This window comes from Myotis daubentonii, chromosome X (genome assembly GCF_963259705.1).
Source record: "Myotis daubentonii chromosome X, mMyoDau2.1, whole genome shotgun sequence".
Classification (NCBI taxonomy): domain Eukaryota; kingdom Metazoa; phylum Chordata; class Mammalia; order Chiroptera; family Vespertilionidae; genus Myotis; species Myotis daubentonii.
This window is the reverse complement of record NC_081861.1, coordinates 126,526,723-126,541,710: the sequence shown is the minus strand read 5'-3', so window position 1 is coordinate 126,541,710 and position 14,988 is coordinate 126,526,723. Positions and strand designations below refer to the sequence as shown.

The window sequence follows — 14,988 nt, the reverse complement described above, 5'->3', positions numbered from 1 at the left end:
ATTGTGTTGTAGGAGTTTTCTATGGCTGCCATAATGAATTATCACAAACTTGGTGGCTTAAAACAATGTAAATTTATTTGCTTATAGTTCTATAGGTTAGAAGTCTAACCTGGGTCTCTGGGCTAAACACAAGATATGGGCAGGGCCGCATTCCTTTCTGAAAGCTCTGGGAAAGAACCTATTTTATTTTTTTTTTGACTTTTCTAGCTTTTAGAGGTGGTCCACATTCTTTGGCTCATGGCCCTCTTCCTCCATCTTTCAAACTTGCGAAGTTGCATCTCTTTGACCATTCATACATAGTCACATCTTCTTCCCACTGTCCTCTTTAATCCAGGATCATCTCCCTATTTTAAGCTCACCGGATTAACAGTGTTAATTCCCCCTTGCCATGTAATAGCATATTCACAGGTTCTGGGGGTTAGCATGTGGACATCTTTTGGGGGCCACTCTTCTGCCTATGACACGTCTGTTACAAAGCCAGTTATCACTGTGGACAACAGTCTTGCTGTAGAGCTGTAGAATATGCTTCAATGTGATCCTGTCTCGAGGGCAAGGGAGCTAGAGTATTTATCCTACAATTCACCTTCCATCCTTGCTTGAGGGCTTCCACCAGTTGTATTAACTTCTGGCATTCCCCAGCCTAGGCCAAGAGGGCTTTGGTGGCGGGAAAAGTCTGCAAGCCACTATGTACTGTCCCCCACTTATGATGCTTTAACTTAAGATTTGTCTACTTTACAATGGTGCAAAAGCAATACACATTTGGTAGAAATTTTGACCTCTTCCCGGGCTAGTGTTATGTGGTATGATTCTCGTGATGTTGGGTGGTAGTGAGCTGCAGCTCCCAGTCAGCCAAGTGATCATGAAGCTGAACAACTGATACTCTGCAGTGTAGTCATTGTGTAAGATGATTTTGCCCAACTGTAGACTACTGTAATTGCTCTGAGCACAGTTAAGGTAGGCTAAGCTAAGCTATGATGTTCCGTAGGTTAGGTGTATTGAATGCATTTCAACTTAAGTTATTTTCCACTTACAATGGGTTTATTGGGATGTAACCCTATTGTAAATGGAGGAGCATCTGTAGCTTCAGGTGCTGCCAGTTGGAAGATGTTGGATTGTTATGCTTGGAAATGGTGAGCGCTGAGTGGACAGGAGCAGGCAACAGTAAAGCCTATGGTAGGAAAGCAGAGTTGTTAGCATAAATGAAAATGAAAGTGGTTTGTATCGCCCAAATGCATTAATATCATCCTAGGCCTCAGCTGCATAGTTTTCATTAGTGTTCAGATATTTGGAATCAATTTTCCCTATTGTTAAGATTAGGAAAAATATATTTATATAAAATTAGAGGTTTAGGCTAAATATTCTTTAAGCTCCCTTCAAACTAAAAAAGTTCTAGAATTCTATGAATCTGCTCATCACTAGCAATTTAACTGATCTTCTGTTATTGTGGTTATATACCTGGAGACTTGGAAATAGTCTGGTTCAGTTTTGAAGTTAGCGATTTGATGAAATTGTTTATTGGGTCTGTGAGATGATTTTTAATATAAAAATTAAAATAATAAGAACTTAGGAAATAATAATAGTGTTGATTAGTTCAACATTTGGTTTGCTGAGCCATATTTGAGACTTCAGTGGAAGAGAGATTTGCATTTTTTTTCCTAAAGAGTTCTGTGTCTGCACTGAAACCATCCCTCCTCTATTAAGATCAGCATTGGAAATATATAGATGCTGGACACATGGGAATCAAAGTCCAGTGAGATGTATTCCCATACATGCATCTGTTCTGGACAGATAGCCTTCAGAACCAGCTAGTGCTTATCCTTTCTGCCCACACTGGTCAGCTTAGCCCTCCCCTGAGTGTTGGGTATAATGATGGGGCATTGGTAGGCTGAATTGTTTCCAGAGGAGAGAATCAGGATTGTAAATGGCCTAAGATAACATATTCCAAAGCGTGTGTTCCATGAAGTAGTTATAGAGGTAAGTCATCCTCTCCTTCCCTTTGTTTTGGAGAACCACAATACTTAGCAGCATAAAAATTCCTAAGAAACTCTGTATGAAGGAAACTTATTTATTTATTTTTTGTTAATCCTCATCCGAGGAAATTTTTCCATTGATTTTTAGGGAGAGTGGAAGAGAGAGGGAAAAACAGAGAGAAACATTGATGTGAGAGAAACACATCGATTGGTTGTCTCCTGCATGAGCCCCAACCAGGGTCCAGGCCTGGGAAGAGCCTGCAACCAAGGTATGTGTCCTTGACTGAATTGAACCCGGGACCCCCCCAGTCCTCAGGCAGGTAAGAAAGAAACTTATTTAAATATGTTTAACCTAGAGGTTCCTAAAATCCCTCTTTTCCTATGTTTTGGGAAATGTTGGTCTAGGTCAGTGGTCGGCAAACTGAGGCTTGTGAGCCACGTGTGGCTCTTTGGCCCCTTCAGTGTGGCCACGAAGTTTCAATCGCATTGTACGTGAGTGCCCGCATGTGGTATTTTGTGGAAGAGCCACACTCAAGGGGCCGCAGTTTGCCGACCACTGGTCTAGGCTCACGACAAGAAAAATAGTTGAAAGAACTTGAAAAGAAAGCATTTGAGGAAGAACCTCATAACTTTGTATTTTTGAAAGAAAGTTAAGGTGGCAGAATGATTTACTATATTTGGGGTGGGGGGTCAGAGAGTGTTCAGCGAGAGATTCCACCCAATGGATATAAGACATAGGAAAGAGATTCCATTTTAACAATAGGGAGATCTGTTTTATTTTATTCTTTATAAATATTTTTTTATTGATTTCAGAGAGGGAGAGAGAGATAGAAACATCAATGATGAGAGAGAATCATTGATCAGCTGCCTCCTGCATGCCCCTCACTGGGGATTAAGCCTGCAACCCCGGCATATGCCTTTGACCAGAATTGAACCCGGGACCCTTCAGTCCTCAGGCCAAGGCTCTATCCACTAAGCCAAACCGGCTATGGCGAGATCTATTTTATTTACAACCACTGATGAGAGAATGGGCCACCTCAGAAGTGGGGGGAGCTCCTGGTTATTGAAAGTGCCCAAGGAGAAGTCTTAGGACCTTTTGAACTGGTTTTTGTAGAGGAGGGCCCTACTTCAGCTAAGGAGTAGAGTTAGATGACCTTAAAGACACTTCTAACTCTGAGATTTTTATGAATTTACATTTCAGGCATAGAGTAGCCCTTACTTGATGACTGCTTGAGATAATGGTTGCTCCAGACAGCAGTATGATTGATTCCCCGTTGACAGCAAACCCTGTGCATTTGTTAAATCCCTTGGGTAGTAAGAACAAAAGAGAAACTGAGTAGGTAGAAACATTTCATCTTTCCCATTTTATTTTTGGAAGGCTAGATTTTCTCTGCAGGAGTCTTCTTGTTCTGGCCAGCCAGTTGTATTGTTAAAAGGCATAGATTTATTTATTTATTTATTTATTTATTTATTTATTTATTTATTTTTACGATATGCTAATTTAAATAATGTCCATTGATAACATGGAATATGTGAATTTAGTATGATGAACCATTATCATTGTAAGGCTTAGTCATGTAAAATTACTTCTTTGTCTCTTGTCCAAAGGATTGCAATTATTTGGCTGAGAATCAGAACTTACAATGATTCAATCATTTTCTGAATTCTCTATTACCCTTTGCAAGTAGGAAGCTTATTGGAGCAGTCGCTCTGAAGGGACATTTATTGTAGAACAGTTCCGGTAAACGTCCATTGTTCATCTCTTAAATTCAGCAGCACTGACCAAGGCTTGTAGAGAATCGAATATGATTGTCAGGGCTGAGAGGTCTGGAAAAACGAAATGTTACAGGCTGCACAGTGATAGCTACTGCTGCAAAAATTAGCACTATGTAAAATTACAAGTTTGTCCCACACTGCTATGATAGCTCTATGATTGAAATGCATAATTTCACTCTTACTTCTTTAATGAAGGTTTGCAATGATGGAAAAACAGTAGGAAGCATTTTTTCAAATGCAAATTACCTTGCAGGAAAGAAATAACAAAGGAAAGAATTGCCACCAAGGGGAAAAATTAAATCTTGCAGCACTTCCTTGGGTATAGTTGAGACAAACAATTAGCATGTTAAGGATCATTATGTCCTGTAATAACATGTTGCTTCAAAAATTCTCGTTCCTTCCACTTACTGGTCCTGTCTATTTGCCTGGTTACTTTGATGTTGCATGTCAGGAAGTAACTGTGAAATACTGGTATTTTTAGCATATTGCAAATCTCAGGAAGTATCCTCATAACAAGGATTTTAAGTTGTTTATAATCCTTATCCATACATTAAATAACTAGAAGAAGGTACATATCAATCTGTCACTTGCACGAAACGGTAAAGTTAATCTGTTAGTTAAATCGTTGTTACTTTCTTACTGTGTACTAGGTACAGAGAATTTAGCAGTGATCAAGTAGATACAGGTTTGACCTTCATAGAACTTAAAGGTGAGAGACAAGATCCCAGACACACATGAGTGGAAGCCCCCTTATGATTACTTCATACATCATTAACATGCTTCTGTTTCAGTTATATTGCCATGTAACAAAGCTCCATTGAACAACCACTGCTGGCATATGAATCCACAGTTTGGGCAAGATTCAGCCGAGACGCTTGTCTCTGTTCTGTGTGGTGTTCATTGGCTGGCAACTTAACTGGGACCAGGGGATCTAAGGTGACTTTCACATGTCTGCTGTCCCAGTTGAACTGGCTTGAATGGCTGGGGCTTAGCTAGGTCTCTCTTCCATTAGAAGTCTGACAACTTTTGGTGTCTCTTGCTTGCCTTGTTTGGCCTCTTTGTGTCCAGCTGATTAGTCTACCTTCTTTACATGGAATTGACTTCCGAGGTAGGAAATTTTTAAGCATTAAGGCCTGTCAAAGCGTAGGTCTAGAAGCCACATCCGGCCCCTTCTGTTGCCTTCTTTTGATCATAGCAAATCCGGAGGCCTATTCAGATTTAAGGGAAAGGAAGTCGTTGCCTCTTGTTGGGAGGAGGTGGCACATGCATTCAGGGTGTGTGGAATTGTCAGTGTTCACCCTTGTAGGTAATCTACCACATGCATCTTCAGAGGTGAAGAGAAATGATAAAATGACTTTTCCAAATCAGGTTAAGGCTTCACAGTCTTTGTCATTCAGTTGTGAGCGTGTCTGTCACAAAAGCAGAGAAACGTGACTACCTTGACAGCAGGCTGATCCCTTTTAATCTCTGCTCTATTCCTTTTTTATGACTACATTTGAAAAACAATTTAACTTCTAAGTCTGTAGAGATTTTTCAACAGGTTCTCAGATAAAAAATAAATGGTATGTTGACTGACAGGATCTTTTCAAACCCTGCTACTGCTTTGGGTGTTTATAAATATAAACTACAGCTAGAGCTGATATAGAATAATAAAAACATTAGGGCTGGAAGGGACTTTAGAAACCATTTCTTTCACACCCCTAATTTCATAGGGTAGGAGAAATAAGCCCCATACATGGTCATAATGATAATGTTAGAATTTATATTTTCTTTGTCCATTTTAATGAGAAGGGCACATTTGGATTTTTTAAAAAATACATTTTATTGATTTTTTACAGAGAGGAAGGGAGAGGGGTAGAGAGTTAGAAACATCGATGAGAGAGAAACATCGATCAGCTGCCTTCTGCACACCCCCAACTGGGGATGTGCCCACAACCAAGGTACATGCCCTTGACTGGAATCGAACCTGGGACCTTTCAGTCTGCAGGCCGACACTCTATCCACTGAGCTGAACCAGTTAGGGCTGGATATATTTTTTTTAATTTTTTGATTATTATTAACATGGGTACTAGAAAGCAAATTATCTTTGCTTTTCATTGAAAAGAATTAAAGGATTATGCTCTGAGATTCATGCTTATAATTTTCTCCAAATTATATATTTATGTTGTAGATCTTTGAGTTATGGTGCTATAGGAGTAATTGTTGGACACGAATTTACACATGGATTTGATAATAATGGTAAGTACTGGTTCATTTTATAAGCTGCTGCTTTTATGATAATGTTGACTATGTGGATGTTAATTGTTGCTATTATTTTTGCATAGTGGCATCATCAAAGCTTGACGATTATCCAATGAAGTATGATTGCTGATTGTAAACTTTCCCCCATGTCTTGCAGTGATAGCTTGCAATAAATAAATAATTGTTCCCATTGCAATGGGATAGAATGATAAAAAGTGACTTTGTCATTTCAATGAAGTTAGTTGTGCATTTAGATCACAATTGCTGTAGTTGCCACAATAATTATAGGAATTCCTTTATACCTTCTTCCCTTTGTCATTTCTTTATTCACCATCTTGATGCTCTCCCTGGAGGTGTGAGCTCTGCTCTGAGGATGATTATACATGCTGCCAAATGAGGATTCAGTGAGTTAGGAATCTGGAGCTTGGCTGACTGGTTCCTTTATACTGTTTCAAGGATTATGCAATGCTCAGTCTCTGTTTTTCTCTATGCTGGCATATATTCAGAATTTTAAAAAGGATATGCTTTCCTAATAATGCATAATATAGAATATACTATGTTCCCTGAAGACATTTAAGCAAAAGAAAAGAGCAGAATATGCCGTAAACTAAAGAAATGATTACTCTTTGAGAGTTACCATTTTTAAACAACACTTCTTTCTCCTTTAAGTTTGGAGTACTATTGGAAAGCCATATGAAATCTCCAAAACTTATGAATTAGCAGCAAATTATGATCACATCTACATCCACACAAAGATTTACATGTAGACTCGAGAACCCGGCTGGCTCAAGGCAACATTTAATAGAGGGACCCCTTTCTTTCATGTCTGTGATATCTCCAACATCCTTTCCTGGGTATCTTCCCAGGGCCAGAGACCCTTTTGGTTCTTCTCCTTCTGGACAATTCTTCCTGTATTCCCATTAGCCCTTACTTAGTCACATAGGCTTTGTGCTCCCTTGGTCTTTCCTCCCTGTTAAAATATAGCTGCCTTGTAGTCATCTGAATACCCAGAGCAATACTTTCTAGCTTTGTATGCTTGGTTTATCTGAGAGGATAGACTTAGATAAGAAACAAAAGCCAGTATTGGTCTCTTGGTTCTGGGTCTTTCTTCCTGGGAAATTTAAGTACAGTGCTACAGTGCTTCCTCGGAATCTTCTAGATGCCTTCAGGATTGTCTCTCAAAGGACAACATCTAATAATTTCACTCTGTAATCAGTACATTGTACATATAAGGACATGCCTAGTATCTATTTTATAATTGGTTGGTTAGTGGTTGGAGGACAATGACTCCATACTCTTCCATAGAGGGTGGTAGTGGCATCTAGCCTTATTGAAGAGCTTCAGATTATTCCAGTTAACATCTTTAAAATATATATATATATATATATATATATATATATATATATATATTTCAGAGAAGAAGGAGAAGAAGGAGGAGGGAGAGACAGATAGACACAACAATGATGAGAGAGCATCATTAATCAACTGCCTCTTGCACAACCCCTACTGGGGATGGAGCCTGCAACCCAGGTATGTGCCCTGACCAGGAATAGAACTGTGACCTCCTGGTTCATAGATCGATGATCAACCATTGAGCCACACCAACCAGAGCAATAGAGCAATTAACATCTTTGGTTTGGGAACTTTCTTTTATGCCCAACAAAGAATTCTCTGCATAATTAAGTTTAAACTAGCCCTAGCCGGGTTTTCTCAGTGGTTAGAACATTGGCCTGCGGACTGAAGGGTCATGGGTTCGATTCTGATCAAAGGCACATACCTTGGTTGCAGGCTCGATGCCCCAGCACCAGTCGGGGCACGTGTGGGAGGCAACCAAGCAATGTGTCTTTCTCACATCGATGTTTCTCTCTTTCTCTTTCCCCCTCCCTCTGCTCTCTATAAAAGAATCAATGGAAAAAGTATCCTTGGATGAGGATTAAAAAAAAAAAAGTAAACCAATGGTAATCTTGGGTGAGTACAGAAGATAGTTCAGATACACCCAAACATTTTTGAAGGGTGTAGAGAAAGTGAAGAGTTAGCCTGTAGGAAAAAGAAAAGCATTTTCCATTATGTTTTGGAGATTTCCATTCTTGTTCCAAGTTCTCTTTTTAAAGCAACCTTCCTTGTCATAGCAGGACAGATGGGCCTTCCATCCACACTGATGGCTGTGGAATGATTCATAACAGGTTTTGTGTCTCTCAGTTCCTGACAACTTGGAGGAAACACGTTCCTATAGGGTTGAGTCAGGGGCTGTGATTGCTGGGTGTGAATGACTCATTAGGGCTGTTCCTATGGATCATTTGGAATTTCACTGGTGTTCTGACTCCTTCCACAGGCTTTCTGATTGAAGCCATTTAATTTCATAATCCAGAGAAGATTTTGGGTCATATTAGGTGACGACAAAGAATCTAAAATTAGTTAAAAATGGTGTGTGCCAGAAAAAAAAGGAGACCGGCTTACCTGCCACCACAATCATTACCCGAGGCTCTGTCCTGGTGATGTATCCAGTCAGTTCGCTGCTACTCCCGTGGGTCACATGAGACAGATGAGGAATTTGATGCTCGCTGGATGACATACTTCAACAAGCCAGATATTGATGCCTGGGAATTGCGTAAAGGGATGAACATGCTTGTTGGCTAAGATCTGGTTCCAGAACCCCAAATCATTGATGCTGCTTTGCGGGCACGCAGACGGTTAAATGGTTTTGCTAGAGCTGTTCGCATCCTAGAGGTTGTTAAGGACAAAGCAGGACCGCATAAGGAAATCTACCCTTATGTCATCCAGGAACTTAGACCAACTTTCAATGAACTGGGAATCTCCACTCCAGAGGAACTGGGCCTTGGCAAGGTATAAACCCCATCGATAGGCTTCCCAAGCATTTACTGATACTACTACTTGAGTGTAAACAATCACCTGGCAATACTGATGATAACATATTACCTTATTTGAACAAATTTTCCTTTATTGAGTACCAAACCATGTAACGGTAACTTGAATTTTAATAAAAAGGAAATGAGTTTGAACTGAAAAAAAAGAATGGTGTTTCTGATGAATCTTATTGAAATGCTCTTTGTTGCTTCAAAGGAAAGAACTTCCTCAAACCTCTTTCTCCTTTTTCCTCTTTTACAATGAACCTGTGACACTGGAGAGAAGGCGGGAGCAGCTCCCAGGAGTAGTCTCTGTTGCTTGGGACTGCTTTTTCAAGACTTGTGGAAACGAGGGACACGGAAGATGAAGAAATTAGTTTCCATAAATAATAAAAATATATTTAAACTTTCCTTTTGCTAGGTAGAAAATATGATAAAAATGGAAACCTGGATCCTTGGTGGTCTCTGGACTCCGAAGAAAAGTTTAAGGAAAAAACAAAGTGCATGGTTAACCAGTATAGCAACTATTACTGGAAGAAAGCTGGCCTAAATGTGAGTATGACTGTGGTGAAGGGGACATATTGTAGATTTTTTCTCCTTGGGATGTTAGCTTGCTTTAGACCATTGGTGCTCAAAGTGTGGTTCCCAGGCCAACAGCTTCATTCTCCCCTGGGACATTTAGGAATACAAACCCTTTTATTTTTCCAGTTCACTCACATTTGGGGAGGAAGACTGTGTCAAGATGTGCTGTGTTTTGGGGAGTAGTTGAATTCCAAGTCTCTAGTAGTCCAAGGGATTTTAGGTGTTAACTAAAAGAAGCATGGATTTACTTTATAGCCATTGGGTTGCTACAGGGTGGCAAGGGACAATTCTAACTTTTGGTCCTGAACAAGATATCTAGTCACTCATAACTTTAAAAAAATAATTTATTGAGGTGACATTGGTTAATAAAATTATACTGGTTTCAGGTATACAATTCTGTAATGCATCATCTGTTTATTGTATTGTGTGTTTACCACCCCAAGTGGTGAGTCTCCTTCCATTACCATTAACTCCTTCTTTACCTTCTTCTACCTCCCCTAACCTTCTCTTTGACAATCACCATACTGTTGCCTGTGTTCATGAGTCTTTTTTTTTCTTTGCTTAATCCCTTCACCCTTTTCACCCAGCCCCCACCCCACCCCTCTGACAGCTGTCAGTCTGTTCTCTATGAGTCTGTTTCTGTTTTGTTTCTTAGTTCATTTTGTTCATTAGATTCCACATATAAGTGAAATCATATGGTACTTGTCTTTCTCTGACTGCTTTAATTCACTTAATATAATATTCTCCAGATCCACCCATGCTGTCGCAAATGTTAAGATTTCCTTATTTTTTTTTATAGCTGCATAGTAATCCATTGTATAAATGTACCATAACTCTTTTATCCGCTCATCTATGGATGGACACTTGGGCTGCTTCCAGAATTTAGCTATTGTAAATACTGCTGCAAAGAACACAGGGATGCATATATTCTTTCAAATTAGTGTTTTGGGCTTCTTTGGATGTATTCCCAGAGTGGAATATCTGGGTCATAAAGCCATTCCATTTTTAATTTTTTGAGGAAACTTCATACTGCTTTCAATAGTGGCTGCACCCATCTGCACTCCCACCAACTGTGCATGAGGGTTCTCTTTTCTCCATATCTTCTTCTACACATGTTTGTTGAGAGTAGCCATTCTGACAGGTGTGAGGCGATGTCTTGTAGTTTTAATTTGCATTTCTCTGATGCCCCGCTGCTTTTTTTTATACTGAAGCAAAGTACAGCAACCTTATAAATACTCTGTCCACCTCCAGTAATGACTAGATGAAATTATGTAGTTTTTCAACGATTATTGCTCAAATATTTCCATGAAAAAATGTCCAAGGTATGTACCCACCCTAATCAGTAGTCACAATTATCAAGAGCTCAGCTAAACTATTTCTTCAGCTGGTAGACTAGCAATAGTGTCAACGAAGCTGCTGCTAAGAAAATCGATAGCCTTATTTTTTTTTTGCTCTTAAAAATTTTTAATTCAGCCCTGATTGGTTTGGTTCAATGGATAGAGCATCGGCCCGCTGACTGAAGGGTGGCAGGTTCGATTCCTGTCAAGGGCATGTACCCCAGTTGCAGGCTCAATCCCCGACATCAGTCGGAGTGTGCAGGAGGCAACCAATTGATGTGTCTCTCTCACATTGATGTTTCTCTCTGTGTGTCTCTCTTCCTCCCTTCCACTTTCTCTAAAAATCAATGGAAGAATATCCTCAGGTGAGGATTAACAAAAAAATAATTTTAATTCAGTTTATTTAAACTGAAAACAAAACAAAAACAAGTTCACTCATTTCCCCTACCCCCACCCTCTGCCTCTTGCAACCACCACTCTGTTCTCTTTATGAATTCAGTTTCATTTTTGTTTTGTTTTTTTAGATTCCACACATAAGTGAGATCATATGGTATTTATCTTTCTGTATGACTTATTTCACTCTGGCCTATTTCACATAGCATAATACCCTCTATTGTCCATCCATGTTGTCTTAAATGTCAAGATTTTATTCCTTTTCATGGCTGAGTAGTATTCTATTGTGTGTGTGTGTGTGTGTGTGTGTGTGTGTGTGTGTGTTTCACATCTTATTTATCCATGCATCTATCATCAATCGTCATTTAGATTGTTTCTACTGAAGTGAACATGGGGGTGCATATATCTTTTTGAATTAGTGTTTTCATTTTCTTTGGATACATTCCCAGAAGTGGAATGTGGAAATCTTGGATCATATGGTAATTCTATATTTAATTTTTGGGGGGAACTTTCATAACATTTTCCATAGTAGTTTCACTAATTACATTCCCACCAAAAGTGTACAGGGGTTCCTTCTTCTATACGCCTTGCCAACACTTGTTATTTGTCTTTTTTTTTTCCTTTTCTAGGTATTTATTCAAGAGAAAGAAAACATGTTCACAAAAAGCATTTGTACAAGAATTTTTATACAAGTTTTATTTATTTATTTATTTATTTATTTATTTATTTATTTATTATTTACTTTATTTTTCCCCTTTATTGAATAAGATATTAAAAATGTGTCCTTATCCCCCCCAATGTCCCCTCATCCCCCCAATCCTGCCCTCACCCTCACCCCCTGTTGTCCACATCCGTCACTTATGCTTATATGCATGCATACAAGTCCTTTGGTTGATCTCTCCCCCTCACCCCCCACCCTCCCCTGCTTTCCCTCCGAGTTTTGAGCATCTGATCGATGCTTCTCTGTCTCTAGATCTGTTTTTGTTCATCGGTTTATGTTGTTCATTATAATCCACAAATGAATGAGAACATGTGATATTTATCTTTCTCTGAATGACTTATTTCACTTAGCATAATGCTCTCCAGCTCCATCCATGCTGTTGCAAATGGTAGGAGTTCTTTCCTATAGTAGCTCTTCTAACAGCTGTGAGATGATATCTTATTGTGGTTTTGATTTGGATGTTTCTCATGATTAACAATGTTCAGCATTTTTTCATGTACCTATTGGCCATCTCTATGTCTTCTTTGGAAAAATGTTATTTAGATCCTCTGTCCATTTTTAAAAATTGAATTGTTTTTTTGCTATTGAGTTGTATGAGTTCTCTGTATATTTTATATATTAGTCCTTTATTTGATACATGATATACTAGTACAATTATTTTCTCCCCTTCAGTAGGTTTCCTTTTAATTTTGTTGATGGTTTCCTTTGCTGTGTAGAAGCATTTTAGTTTAATACAGTCCCACTTATTCATTTTTGCTTTTGTTTTTGGTGTCAGATAAAAAAAAAGTTATTGCCAAGAGCACTGTTAAGGGGCTCACTGCCTGTTTTCTTCTAGGAGTTTTATGGTTTTTAGGTGTTCAAGTCTATCATCCATTTTGAGTTAATTTTTGTTTGTGTTGTAAGATGATATGTAAAGCTGGAGTGGTAACTTTTTGAGACTGAAGCTGGGAAGGTCCTGGGTGATTATAGAGATCACTGTTCTCTGAAGATGTGTTTAAATTCATTGGTATTGCCTGATACTTGGGTGATTGGGCTAGCATAAAAATAAAGAGTTGATAGGATCCATGGCTTGAAGGTTTAGAACAGGGTGTATTGTTTCTTGTTGCTACTATAGCAAATCACCACATACTTAGTGACTTGAAATAAAACAACTTTATTATTATACAGTTCTGTATGTCTGACTCAGGTCTCACTAGGACTGCTTTAATTTCTAGCTGCTCTAGGGAAGTATCTGTTTCCTTGCTTTTTCTAGTTTTTACAGGCTGCCCAGATTCCTCCTTCAGCACCAGCAATGCTGGGTTGAGTCTTTTCACATTGCATCATGCTGAGACACTCACTCTCCTGACTTCCTTTTTCTCTATTTGAAAAGGACCCTTATAATTACACTAGAGGCCTGGTGCACGAAAATTCATGCACTTGGGGAGGAGAGGGCTTTCCTCAGCCCAGCCTGCACCCAATTGCAGTCCAGGAGCCCTCGGGGGATGTCTGACTGACTGCTTAGGGAGGCAACTGGTGGAGCTGATTGGAGGATGCTGGCCCCGCCCCCATCACCCTGCAGCCACACCGCCCACCAATCACCGTCCCCTCCCTCTGCCCACTGGCACCTGCCTTGGCTAGCCTGGCACCACCCGCTCACCAGCCTCAACCCTGCCTACCAGTTGTTCTGCTGTTCGGTTGATTTGCATATTAGGCTTTTATTATATAGGATTAGACTTACTTGAACAATGTAGGCTAATGTCTCCATCTCAATATCCTTACCTTAATCATATTTTAAAAACCTCTTTTGTCACATCAGGCAACATTTTCATAGATTCCAGGGATTAAGACATAGGCATCTTTTAGCAGAGAACATTATTCTGCCTCCTATGCAGGGATGGGCAAACTTTTATAAAGGACCAGTTGGTAAATAATTTAGGCTTTGTGGGCTGTAAATTCTCTGTTGCAATAACTCAACCCTGCCACAGTAGTGATAGAACAGCCACAGACAATATGTACATGAATAGGCATGGCTGTGTGCAAATAAAACTTGAATTATGGATACTGAAATTTGAACTTCACATAATTTTCACATACCCCAAAATATTATGCTTTCTTCTATTCTTCTTCCCCAAAGACTGAACAGTGTAAAATCCAGTCTTACCTTGCTGTCTGTACAAACACAGCAGCAGGTTGGATTTTGGCTTGTGGGCTATATTGGTTTAGATTGTTCTTTGTCATAGCCTATAAAAGGGTTTAAGGAACAATCTTCAAAAGTTTAGAAGGACTTCTTCACCATGCTTGGTTAGTTATCATGCATATTGCAAGCCTTGACCTTTGTTCCCCATGAAAACTACTCTCCTTTTAATTTTTCTTGGAAATTGTTGAAGGTGAAATGGTGATGGTTGGTCTGAAACTCTTGTTACTATGTGATGGTAAATTTTTGGAAACATGAACACACTGAAAAGAATACTCACATTATGTGAGTTAATCAGAGAAAGTAATCTGTATATTGACATTTTAATTTTTCCCATTTAAATTAGAGTCAATGAGAATATTTTTTAACATTTTATTGGAGCTGGTTAAATGGGTGAGAATAAAGAGGTTGGTGGAAAAATGTGTTGCATAATAAAATAGAAATTATTATATTCAGGAGCACCTTGCTGGGGTTAGTTTTCTATCTCAAAGTATATTATGACTACTTCTGACTTATTGAATGTAATTTTCTCTTTAAAATGTGGCACTTTTTATCGCTATCATATTTATGCCTCTTGCTGAATGATAGTTGACTGTGAAACACTCTTTTTTCTTTTTCTTCTCATTAGGTAAAAGGGAAGAGGACCCTGGGAGAAAATATTGCCGATAATGGAGGCCTGCGGGAAGCTTTTAGGGTATGTACTACAACATTTGCTGTGATTTTTAAAATTAAGCTCTAAAACACTGTATGGGTACATCTCAATTTACAGCATAGTCATGTTCTTGAGGACTTAGATTTCTGTAAATTCTGTGAATTTCTGTAAGTAGAATTATATTGCCCCATTGACTCTATTATACTCTATTAAATGAATAGAGCTACATTTCTTTTTTTTTCTTTTTAGGGTGTAAAGTTACTTCCTAAACAAAAATCT

The 14,988-nt window shown here is 38.9% G+C and overlaps 1 protein-coding gene across 1 annotated transcript in view; it reads left to right on the top strand.

Moving 5' to 3' along the window:
* Window positions 1–14,988, top strand: part of PHEX (phosphate regulating endopeptidase X-linked) — a 195,036-nt gene that overhangs the window by 167,490 nt on the left and 12,558 nt on the right. The window contains exons 17-19 of the mRNA XM_059679129.1: window positions 5,917–5,984; window positions 9,273–9,403; window positions 14,686–14,751. Of these exons, the coding sequence (XP_059535112.1) occupies window positions 5,917–5,984; window positions 9,273–9,403; window positions 14,686–14,751 (265 nt within the window). The remainder of the gene's footprint in view (window positions 1–5,916; window positions 5,985–9,272; window positions 9,404–14,685; window positions 14,752–14,988) is intronic.